Source organism: Lissotriton vulgaris, chromosome 2_1, assembly GCF_964263255.1.
Source record: "Lissotriton vulgaris chromosome 2_1, aLisVul1.2, whole genome shotgun sequence".
Taxonomy (NCBI): domain Eukaryota; kingdom Metazoa; phylum Chordata; class Amphibia; order Caudata; family Salamandridae; genus Lissotriton; species Lissotriton vulgaris.
The window spans coordinates 145,181,424-145,193,601 of NC_141687.1; the positions used below are offsets into that span (position 1 = coordinate 145,181,424).

At 43.5% G+C, this 12,178-nt stretch overlaps 1 protein-coding gene across 1 annotated transcript in view; it reads right to left on the reverse strand.

Moving 5' to 3' along the window:
• Nucleotides 1-12,178, reverse strand: part of BKGD (beta-keto-L-gulonate decarboxylase) — a 107,182-nt gene that overhangs the window by 54,144 nt on the left and 40,860 nt on the right. Inside the window, exons 2-4 of the mRNA XM_086954589.1 lie at nucleotides 6,001-6,144; nucleotides 4,018-4,116; nucleotides 1,531-1,604 (exon numbers count right to left, since the gene is read on the reverse strand). Coding sequence (XP_086810715.1) covers nucleotides 1,531-1,604; nucleotides 4,018-4,116; nucleotides 6,001-6,058 — 231 coding nt within the window. The 5' untranslated portion in view covers nucleotides 6,059-6,144. The remainder of the gene's footprint in view (nucleotides 1-1,530; nucleotides 1,605-4,017; nucleotides 4,117-6,000; nucleotides 6,145-12,178) is intronic.

Genomic DNA, 12,178 nt, shown 5'->3' on the forward strand with positions numbered 1-12,178 from the left:
TGACATTGAAGTTTCACCATTTTTATTAGCATAATGCCACTCCACTGTTCTGCTTCGATGACGTAATAAAGAGAAAAGCCTCCTATTGGGTTTCTCTTGTGACTTCCTGTACTGCTTACTTGAATCATAGAGGGTAGACATACAAAGTTCGGGCACGATGCGGCTACTTACCAAGGCATTGCTACCAGTTACCAGGACATTACTATAGTATCTCTCTCAACACCTAGGCACAGTGACAGATGGAGATTCAAGAGCACATGTGAATACCTACTGTGCAAGTGTCAGCAAGCTGCATTTAGAAGTCATACTTGCCAACTTTATTTCCCCATAAAAAAATCATTTTTCCCATTGTCAACATTCTGAATCTCAATCTGAGATCCGAGGTTCAAGGCTCACACATTATAGCCACACTATAACTACAGAAAAAACGAATATTTAGCAAAGAAATGAGAACAAAAGGAAATGTTGCTCAAATTGTAACATATAATATATGCCCCTTTGAAACAGTTACAATATAAGTTTCATACGGATTTCTTCATATGATGTCAAGTTTACGCATCTTTGTTTCACAGATTACATTTTCCCCAAACCAAGATGGCAACTACACCTCACTGGCATTGTATCATAGTGTAGACTGCATTCAGCACGTCATTACCCTGATGTGTCTGCAAATAGCTACAATTCACATCCTAGTCGGGTGGCTTTTGGGAGTGCACAGCTGAAAGTGTGTGCGCTGTAGCATTGTCCTTTGTTGGAGGTGTAGCGCGTGAGGATACAAGACACTCTCCAGTCATATTGTGGTGAGATGGTGGTGGTGCATAAGCACGAGGAGTTGCAGGAAAGTGAGGAAAGGTATGCATAATACAAGTACATGAATGGAAGGAGCCATGTTCTCAATGGTTCCTGAAATTCGAGGAGGGTGTCAATTGTTCTTCTAGGATTCGAGTTCCAGAGCTTGGCTGGCTGGTGGTGGAGGCAGGTTCCTCCTGTGCGAAAATGTTTGGAGGAAGGGACAGTGGTGTTAATCTAGCACGTATGACCTGGTATGGTAGTAGAAAAAGAGTATATGGTGGAAGGCCGATCTGTGGCCAGGGATGCCTTGATACGCAGTGCACATTGCTTTACAGGGGAAATGCCGTCCAACCACAAGATTCAGTGTATTGGAGAGCTAGTGAGAAGGGAGACTGGACATGGTTACAAATCTTATGTTTTGGTTATGCATGAGGTATTTGTAGTACATAGGAGATGTCATGATGAAAATCATTTACCCGTACATCTTTGGTAATTTAGAAAATTGTTTGTAAAAACCTTCTTTCACTCAGTTATCCTATAGAGTGCACCTGTCTGCAATCATATAGCACCCATAAAAACCCATCGTCCTACCTGCCCAAATAATACAGGAGTTTTTTTTTCTACAAAGACAATGTCATGAGGATTGCTCTTTATTTCTGTAGTAAACTACATCCTCATGCTTGCCAGGTCGGCAAAACACTTGTTGTAAATCCAGTATTGCATATAATCCCTCCTCACCTTGTCAACGCGAGCAACTGGAACAAGGTTTTTAACACCACCCACATCCGCGATTCTGGGCTTGCCACAAATGCCTGAAACAAACACGAAACAAGATTAAGCAATGAGTTGACAGAAAGAGAAAGATAAAACTGTTGTATTCACTTCAATATTATTGGGTCACACCCAGTCGATCCCTTTAATCCCAAAAGGAGAACTGGTAGGCGTCTATTACCCCCCTTGCACTCTGTTCTCAGCTGGACGAGGGGTATTAGGAGTCAGACAGCCCTGTCAGGGAATCTCCTCTCTGCAGGGGATATAAAGGAGAGTCCCACCCTTGGGCACTCCATCAAAGGCACACACAATGACTGGTATTTTACAATGGTAGGATTCTGTATTATGTGGTACCTGTCAGCATAACAAGTGTATCAGATGATCAAGATTATTAAAAACAACTCAGCAGATAATATGCAAATCATAATTATATTTCATCACACATCCGTAAACTAGCAGGCTATTCCTGATCCAAAAATGTTGATAGTAGCTTCAGCCATCCCACCTATGGCTGTGTTAGTTCCTAAAGTTCTGCTGTGCCAAGTATAGTTTCCGTCATCAGGTCAGTAGTAGGAATGTTGTCCTTCAGCATCTCCCCATAGCAGTTGGGTCTATGTGGATAATCCTGCCCCTACACTGGCATCCTAAATTCCTTTATGCTAATGTCATTTTTTGGATGCGAAGTGCTACATGAAAAACAGATTATTATTAGTTATTATATTTCTCAAATCAAACTGGTGTGCATGCACTTTCTGTTTAGAATTTTTATGCAGATTTGGGAGTGAGAAAAATGTCTAATGTTTCTGCACCCTGTGCCCAGGGGTCCTTTGTGGTGCGGGGACACGGTGCCTTGGCACAGGTCAAGTGATGTTGCCCCTTGTGATGTGACGTGTTATCACCACAAAAACTGGAATCAGGATATCATGTGCCTGGTTATGAACAGTGAACTGGGTGTTGTATCTCTCAGCCAGGCCATCACTGAGTGCACCTCCCCCCCAGCTAAGGAAGGGCATTGGTTTATTCCTTTCGACATTGCTATACCTCTACAAATGATGCAGGTTGAAACAAGGTTCAGTTTACACTAATCCATCAATAGATGTCTAAGTGAGCTATAATTTATGATTTCAGTGAGGTCATTATGATCCGAGTGTTGAAGTAGTGCGATTAGGGAAGTCACGGATGACATAATTTTTTATATCATCTGTGACATCATATATCAATTCCTGGGTAGCTATTTGGGGGGAATTTTGGTTGTGAGCCTTACCATATCTGGTGAAGTTTAGCCACTCCAAATGAAATGAAAGCAAGATCTTTAGAGCGCTCTACTACCTGAAGATGTCTAGGCGCTGGTAGATACTGTAAGCATAAAGTAGCATCAACATTCATTTTTAGGGGAATTTTTATGGTTATGTATTACAAATGTTAATTTCTCTTCTGAGTAAAGTACCATAACTTGCTTTAAACAAAAAAGTAGTTCTCTGTGATGATTTTGTTTCTTTAATGATATGATTTCCACCCTAACCAAAGTAAGAACTCACTATGAACAGCTGGATATGCGAACAAGGTTCATTAGCCTCTGTCACACCTGCACACATTCCTGTTATGGAGAGCCATTTAATTCAGTGTTTTCTATTTTTTTTATTGTAACCATAACATCTCATCAATTGAGGTTTTTAGGGGCATGCCTATGTTTTGTTTAAAAAATATTATTTAAGTTTCTGAGTAAAAACCACAACACCCCATTAATGAAGAGGTGCGTGTGCAACTATTTAATGCTGACCTTCCTCTAGTTTAAAAAAAAAAGAAACACATCAGACCCCAACGCTCACCGACGAACACTTATTTCACAACTAATCAATAAAATTGTCAGCTCTTAACATATTTTAAAAAGTCAAACGTAGCAATTATATTCAGGAATCCCTTTTAAAAATGCAGTCAAATACATGATTTCCGAAGTTCAGTCGGCAGCCAAGTCTCCTTAAAAGTGTAAAAGTGTAAAAGTGTCCAGAATGTTGTCCTTTATAAGAAATAAGGGGGCCATATTGGGAACCCCCAGCTTTGACGTTTACGCCCAGCCAGGACGTGGGTGACAAAACATATTACTGAAGGCGCATTACAGAATGCCTCATTGTGATTATGTTTTCTTTCATAAAAACACAGGACTATTTTCAGCGTGACGTTTATCTCTCTTCTCCAAGAGCATAATAAATGCTGCTCCTGCCTAGATCCTGGCACCCACCTGAGATTAAATATGGACTTCCGGGGGCGCGCCCTACAATTTAAAGGCCTCTGGTGTAGACAGATGGAGAAACGAATAAACAGATTGCATGGACTCCTATCAGGCAGTAGAGACGTTGAGAAGATGTGAGGGGCCCATCTGTGACAACATTGCATTAAAAGGGAATGATCAGTGAAGGATTAGAGAATATAGGAATCAAAGCTGTAATGCCTTACCTTTCACCGGAAAAGTGAAGGGACTCTGCGTCAGATCAGGACAATCGACAACTGAGACCTGCACATCAGCAAAATTCTTCTTCAACCCATTTTGCAGAACTTGAAGAATCGAATAATGCAAAGCAAAAACAATTTAAAAAAAATTATAAGTAGTTAAAACATTGCTGAAATTGTGCAACACTTTAAATATGACGAAGCCCTGAATTTCCTGAGAGAAGAACCACCATGCACAGTGGAATAAGCTGTGCATGTTTCAAAACATGAAGTATAATATCATAAACAGTGTGTGTCTGTTTGGGAGATGTTGTAGACAGACATATCCAGGTTCTTTGCTGGTAAATATATAGAAGGATTCACATGGCGACACTAGATCATCGGAAACAAAAGCCCGAAAAGATTACAAAGTGTAAGATTAACATCTCCATCATGGTGTCCTTCACTGAATTCATACAGTGGTCTTCTTAAAGTGATCTCTTTCCCTAGGCAGACTCCCAGAGCACTTTTGTAAAAAAAGCAAAACTTTATTTTTTTCAGTATAATGTTTTTCGTTGATTTTTATTAGGGTAAGCTGAAATAAACATGACTTGAATACCGTTCTTTGAATAAAAATAAAAATAAAATGATAATGTGACGAACTGCAGAATCTTTCCATTAGGTAAAATAAACAGACTGTCCCTTAAGGCAGCCAGGAAGGACCTCCACTCTACAGCATGCAGTCGAACAAATGTTGAGATCTGTTCTTTTTGTTAGCTGATGCAGACACATAGTAATTATGAATTCAACTCTGATTCTGTCACTGCAGTTGTTTCCTAGGGTAGGCGTGTTTATAAATTGAAAGAGATATTGATGGAAAAAAATCTCCTTCTTAATCATAATATCAAGCAATGTCTCTGTCCTAGGCTGTAGGAGGGCCATAGCCATGGACGATGGCCCAGTGATGGAAACTCTCACTGTTCACATCTGCTAAGATCTGCAGGTCGCGTGTGTGAATCCCAGTCGATCCAATTCAGCCTTCCATCCTCCCAAGGTCGACAAATGGAGTACCATTACTATGGGTAATATTACCATCTGCTATTTACAGCCCTTATGTATAGGGAAGAAGTGGGTATGAAGTTCTATTTTAAAATAAATATTAATATTACGATTGTAGTGGAAGGGTCCGTGCTAAAAGGACATTGGAGTGTTGCCACATTCTCCCTGACAGACCCTCATAGTAGAAATGCTTGGGGCTTCATAGAAGTAGGCGACGGGTGGAGCGGTAAGACAAGTCAGCAGGATCCCCCAACTGCATCTTTGCAGACCACCGCTGAGAAGATGAAAGAGGATGCAGGTGCATTCACGAGCTAACAACCACCAGAGGTAAATGGACACATGAACAACAACCTCATAAAATTCCCAGGCCACGAAGGTGGAGAACTGATAATGTTTGTTGATGAGGACCTCTCACCAGAAAAGCCCCAATGGAATAATGCCAGGGGGTGGCATAAAAGTGATCCATCCTCTGGAAGTTCAAGTCAGTCCTGATGGGTTTCAGGGAGAGGTTGACCATTGAATGTCAAACTTGATCCATCCACCAAACCGGAAAATAAAGCCATTCCCTCCTCCTCTTCCGCTTTCATCATTTACTCAACTCTAGCATCTACCTCAGTGGCTTTCAACAAACCAGTGGCCACATTTGGCACTGGACCACTGGTGTGACTCTAATTTGTGCAATATCGGGCCAGTGTTTGAGAGCCACTGCTTTAAATGTTTATCAGCAAACACTGGATGAGGTTCCTACAACCACCTTGGTTACCCCTTTCTCCCCCACAAAATAACCTTCACCGAAGATCATCAATGTATTCCTGTTTAAAACGACTGCATTAATGACAAACGCCCTGGTTAGATTAGTATTACAGCTCAACAGATCAGAAATGGAGGCATCTTTGTATTTTGATTCAAGAGAAAGCATTTGGGTTCTTTATCAGGCTGACAGCTTCTCACCTTCTGCGAGCTCCTCCAGGCTGGGCATATGCAATGTAAGCGTCACAGTGTCTGACATTCTGCAAAGTGAAGGCGGGAACCGCGAACCCAACAATGTGCACCGTCTTCAAGCAAGTTCAGAGGAGGCTTGTATCTCCTGCGGACCTGTTGAGAAATAAAAACAGTATGGTTAAATGATTACTTTAAAACACGCTTTTGGGTTTGCAGTTCCTACCTGTGGGTACAAAGTGTAACCTTGTGATAAACATTAACTGCCAAAAGCAGTACCTAGTGGCATGCAAATTGTTATGCGATTTGGCAAAAGCTAGAACTTGCCCAGAAATGTTCAGGGATCAGTTAATGTGTTTATTTGAGCAGAAATATCTGGCCGCACAGTGATTCAACCGTGGCATTATCTGGGAGACAAGTTGTTTTGATAAATGAATAATTCACAACAAACAGCAAACTGTCTATTGTATGGCTTGAATTAAAATTGTCATTGCTACTAAACATTTAGAATCCAATAGTTAAAGGCTTTGTGCACTCAAGTTCAACCTAAGGGTGCAAAAAGTTAAGAGTAGAAAAATTACTAATCACATGTATAGTGGAATCTGTGTTCGCCAGTCTATTAGTAGGCGCTGGGCCCACCTGTAAAGGTTTCCAATTGTTCATGGACATTTTTCTCATCCTTGTAACATCTGCAAATGTATTTCAAATAGGAACAGTAGTACATTTATTTAGATCGTGGCAATGAGAAATGATTATGAACTAAGACTTCCAATTTAGATGGGAAACTCTTGATTTTTTTAAACCACATTGACTTAGTTGTAGTTTTCTCTTGTTTACAAATCATAGCAAGTTAATGATGAAATTAAGTTCTCCTGACCTTTTACTAAACTTCGCTTTTACCGATTTCCAAATGTTGGGACATGTGGAAGTTCCAACAGCAGACACTTCAAAAAGTGCCCTCAAATTGTTAGTGGCCCACAGGAAGGTTTTTCTCCAGGCTATGGTTCACCACCCAATCCTGTTTCCTGGCATGTTTGTCTATAGCAGTATTCTTCAAATTGTGGGGTGGGCCCCCTTAAAAGGGCACGAAGGGAGATCCTGGGGGCATGAGACTAGAGAGACTGAGACAGCTTTGCCCACGTCTCATGTTTTTAATAGCAATTACCAATAAGCAATGTTCTTGACAAAAGAGACTAAGGGCATCATTAGGATGACCAGCGGATTTTGTCCGCCTGCCATCCTGACATGAAAAGGGACCGCCCGCCATAAGTGCAACGGTCCCGTGGGGGTGATTAGGATGCGCCCGCCACGCTGGCGGGAGCATCCTGCATTTTTAACATTGCGGAGGGCTGTGCTTTCAGCATCACCCACCGCAATGCCAAAAATGCATGTTGTGCATATGCATGCACAACGTGGCAGGCACCGCGCAGTGCTTGCCATGTTGTGCATGCACATGTCCCCCCATGTGCCCCCCAACATCCTGGGGGCCTGCAACGGGCCCCTAACTGCAAAATCTGCATGCTTTTCCGTGGCGGCGAAACCTGTCTCCCACCTGCATCCCACCTACGTCCTGATATGGATGGCGGTGTCTAGCAGACACCGCCACCATATTAAACCCTTTTCTGCCCGGTCGACTTGTTGCCCGGGCGGTCTTCCAGTCTGCACCGGTACCCCCCGCCATACTAATATGGCTGGGGAAATGGGTGGCGGGCAGAGAAGGATGTAGGGCGGATCGCCACTGCCATGCGGGCGGTGGCGATCCGCCCTACATCCTAATGGACCCCTAAATGTCTTAGCAGTTTTTAAAATGCTCAATGCTCACTGGAAAATAAAAAGTGCACTGCACAATTTCTCAAGGGCAGTGTCCTTTACCTCCAAATCCTCTCGTAGGTACGTCTTTGTCTTATCTTAGAAAAACAAAATTATAACAATTAGGTGCCAATTTTAAATGCAATTCTTCAAGGATAATTTTCCCTCAATTCACCAAAGCCCCCACCAAACGCTGATGCAGAATCTGATTTTCTTAGAAGGAATAAACAAAAAATGTGTTTTGGTTCATCTTCTTAAGGGAAAAGACACATTGTAGGAGTAGGAGACACCAAATTGCCCCTAAAAGCAGTGGTGGCCGGCATGTATCTGGGGTGGCGGGGCGAAGGATGGGGGTGTAAAGATTTTTCCAAAATTAACTTACCTTACCTTATCACTACGTTTCTCCACTGCATCAGGCCGCAACAGGATGCAGCCAGACTCCCCTATGCTAATATCAATGCTGCAATACAGCATTATGATTAGTCTGAGCGCCGTGGTTCGGCACTCAGATGGAGAATGGAAGCCTGGGCATGTTCTCCACCCAGGCAGTAATACAGTCTGGGTGGAGAACATGCAAAGTGTGCATGACTGTTGGCAAAACAGTCATGTACACTTACAGAGTGCCCATCACTCCTCCCCCTGCTCTGTGAGCAGAGCAGCCCAGTCCAGCAAAGCTGCAGCAGCAGGAAAAAATATCATAATAATAATAGTGTTATATCATTTTATTTTTCCTTTATTTACACTGCTTAAAAGCAGTAGGGCAACGCTCCTCCACCTTAGCGGAAGAGCCGCCACTTCCTACAAGGAACTGCTACATTGGAAGATAAGACAAATAAGGTTGAAGCCCATTGAACAAGAATGTATGTTTTCCTATCAATTAAGCATCAAAAGGAAAAACTTCTTTCGATGCGGACACAATTCTCAAGTTTTGGTAATTATTGGGGGTGAGAATAAATTAGCATAACTGATGTTATCACACGTAATGTGTTGGGATGGAAAAGTCTTCTACATGGTAATAGACGTGCACCTCTGCACCGAGTGGCCAATTGTACTGATGTCTGGATCCCTAATGCTGATTTCTGTTGTCATAGGCAAACACGGATCATGCATGTGCACCATGACATAGGCCTGTCTCACGGAATGCGGTTTTGTTGGACCAGGAGGGGAGCCCAAAGCACTACCCCAATACTGGTGGAAGGCTACCACGTATACCAGGAGCTACACAAAAAGAACAATTGATGGACAGAATGCTGACCAATGCCAAGCATTCACCCCAGTACAGAGATCCTGGCCCAAATACATTCCAGTTTAAACCCAGTCATATGCAAATCCGTTTTGACCCAGCTCTCCATGGTAACAGTCCAGCCCGAACTACCAGGCCAAGTCCTCACTGGACTGGAAACAAGCATACTAGGGCTGGTTTCGGGAGCATCACCTCTTCATCAGCCTGGCTAGCCTGACTCCAGTGGCATGGAGAGAATGTGTCCCATGTCTGGGCATACCCATCCCACTTGAGGTGACAAATGCAAAAAGAACAATTGATGGACAGAATGCTGATTAATGTCAAACATTCATCCCAGTACAGAGACCTGGGCCAAAATCCATTGCTTTTGCTCTTCGTGCCATTCCAGTTTAAACCCAGCCATTTGCAAATTAGTCTTGACCCTGCTACCTATGGGAACAGTCCAGCCCAAACTGCCAGGCCAGGTCCTCCCAGGACTGGAAACAAGTATTCTGGGACCAGTTTTGAAGCATCAGCCCTCCTCCTCCCCCCCCTCATTAGCCAGGCTAGTCTGTCACCAGTAGAATGGAGTGCATGAGACCCACGTCATGAGGACAGGGTCAAGACTGATTTGCATTGGGCTGGGTCCAAACTGGAGGGGGGCATAGTGAGCAAAAGAACAATGGATTTAACCCAGATCTCTTGACTGGGGGTGAATTGTTGATTTATTCAGCATTCCGTCCATCATTTGTTGCTGCAGCACACATTTACCAGGCGCTTAGCAGCACAAATGCAGTGGTGGTAGCATATCGTGTAGTGATCAGTAGAAGTGAACAGGTCCTTGTTAACCTGCCTCACTGGAGTGAGGACTACAGGCTCACTCACTTTTTAAGTTCAACTACTGTGTGGTTAACTCACCCCTGGCTACATCAGAGTGGTGTGAAATGATGCGCAATGTAGAAGTGGAGTATCTGTTCTGGGTATATGTTTGCTTTGGGAGGTTATAGTACAGGGGCACTGCAGTACTCAGCAGTGCGTGCATGATCTGAAAGAAACAGGTTAGTATTAGATTCCTTACCTTAGAATATCCCCAGGCGTCAGACTGGATCCGGAAATTTTTGCGTAGAAGTACCCTTGCGCGTCGGTAGGTGTCGTCTGCGGCTCCGCGTCCGTCGTCGGTGCCGTGATGACGTCGTCGGAGTACTTAGACGCTGCCTCCGCGCGCTGATGTCAGTTCTTCTTTTTTCCGCGCCAGCAGCTCAGATCCAGAAAAAGTGGTACAGTAGTCACTTTTTGACTAAACTTTTTTGTGATCTCTTTTGATCCTTTTTCGAGTCTTCGACTCTGAACGGTGCCGGTAGGGAATGCCACGTTTCAAGCCCTGTGGGGACTGCGACCGACTGATTTCGGTCACCGACCCTCACAGCCGGTGCCTCCACTGTCTCGGCGTCGATTACGACGACAAGACCTGCTCCGACTGCCGGGCCCTGACTTCGAAAGCTAGGCGGGAGCGGTCCCACAAGCGGCTCGAACTCCGGCAGTCGGCCCCGAGCCGCGAGAGGTCCCGGCCCGGACGGAGGTCGAGGGACAGGTCATGGGGTCGGAGCCATCATAGCTCCGGGAGTCGCCATCACTCCTCAGGCTCAAAGTCGTCAGGTAAGCACAAGAAGTCGAAGAGACGTCATCGCTCCATGATTTATTTTTAGGTCTCATCTAGGCAGTGCTTGCAAGGGCTCTTTGAGACATATTGTATTCATGTATGGACTTGCAACGCTACCCATTTTCCGCCCACTTTTCAATTGGCACCTGTTACTGTCAATTCTAAATGGTTGCTTTTGCTTCGTCAATAGGCTTAGTAGTCCCTCCTTAGTACCGCCTTTTTTACTTTTGTAACCTCTGTTGATGACTGGCCCTTTTACTCGTGTTGTTACTCAGTATGTTTCATTTACAGTCTGTGAGAACTATTTTCTTAAATTAGTTTCTCCTACCTGCAGGTACACTTTTCGCTTCCCAGCTAATACACACAGCATTTGTTTCCTGCTCATCATCAGAGGCATTTGGAGAATGCCTGTTCAGTTCCGTGCACTTCCCTCCTGCCCCCCCACCCTGCTTATTTTTAAAAAATTTTAACATACTTAATCAGCTCTGGGACAATTTCACAAGCATTGCGCTGATTTTGCGTTCATTGTTGTGTATTTTACCGGCTCCTCTGTCCCACTTTCTCTGCTCTCCCTCCCCCTTTCAAACAGTCAGCAGGCTCTAGCATGGCCTGCCTTACAGCAGAGCCAGGCTGATGAGGGGGAGGGTTGCGCTGGAGTCTGTCTCAGAGCAGGGGCACTGCAGTCTGTGCCTGCTCCTCAACTCCTTTTATATTTATCTCTGTGCCCTCAAGGCCTACGGTATATTTCTGAGATAAAGTGTTGTACACACACATGAACATTTTGGCTCAGTATGATTAAAGTTATACAATCATGCCAAAGCATTGTTTTATATGAATAAGGGAAGCAGATGAGATATAGGATTACCATATTAGCATACCAGACACAGAGAAAATGTAAAATATCACAAAGCCTAGACCCAGATTCTCTGTCATAAATATTATGCGCGTCACCTACACAGTTTATAAATTCTAATTATATTTCAACTTTCAATCAGATTTAGTTTGAGTATAGGTGAGGGTTCTGATTCATGGTATTTATTGAATTGCATTTCAGAAACAATTTGGACTTTGGACTTGGATCTTAGACATGGTCATGGACTCTAAGGCTCAGCTTTGAGAATATTATATGGTGACTACTAGATTGTGATAATCTGGCCTGGTATACAATGTCCACTTATGTACGTGGGCACCTTGCACAATCCAGACAACCCTTATGGTGATTTAAGAGGTCTTAGACAACCTTAGAAGGCTCTCTAAGTGGTAGCTGTGGAGAGCAACCTTCAGGCTTAGTCCAGAAGGACTGTAAAGCAGCGTGTTTTACCAGAATGCAATCTTATAGTATAGATTAAGTGAAATAGAACCACACAAGGTATTTATAAAAATATGCATTTCTTATATAATACTCTTTAACACATAGAAATATCTCTTACCCGGAGATCTGCACAAAATACTTTAACAAAGAAACACAGTAAATACCGCGTAATACACAGTGGACCGGG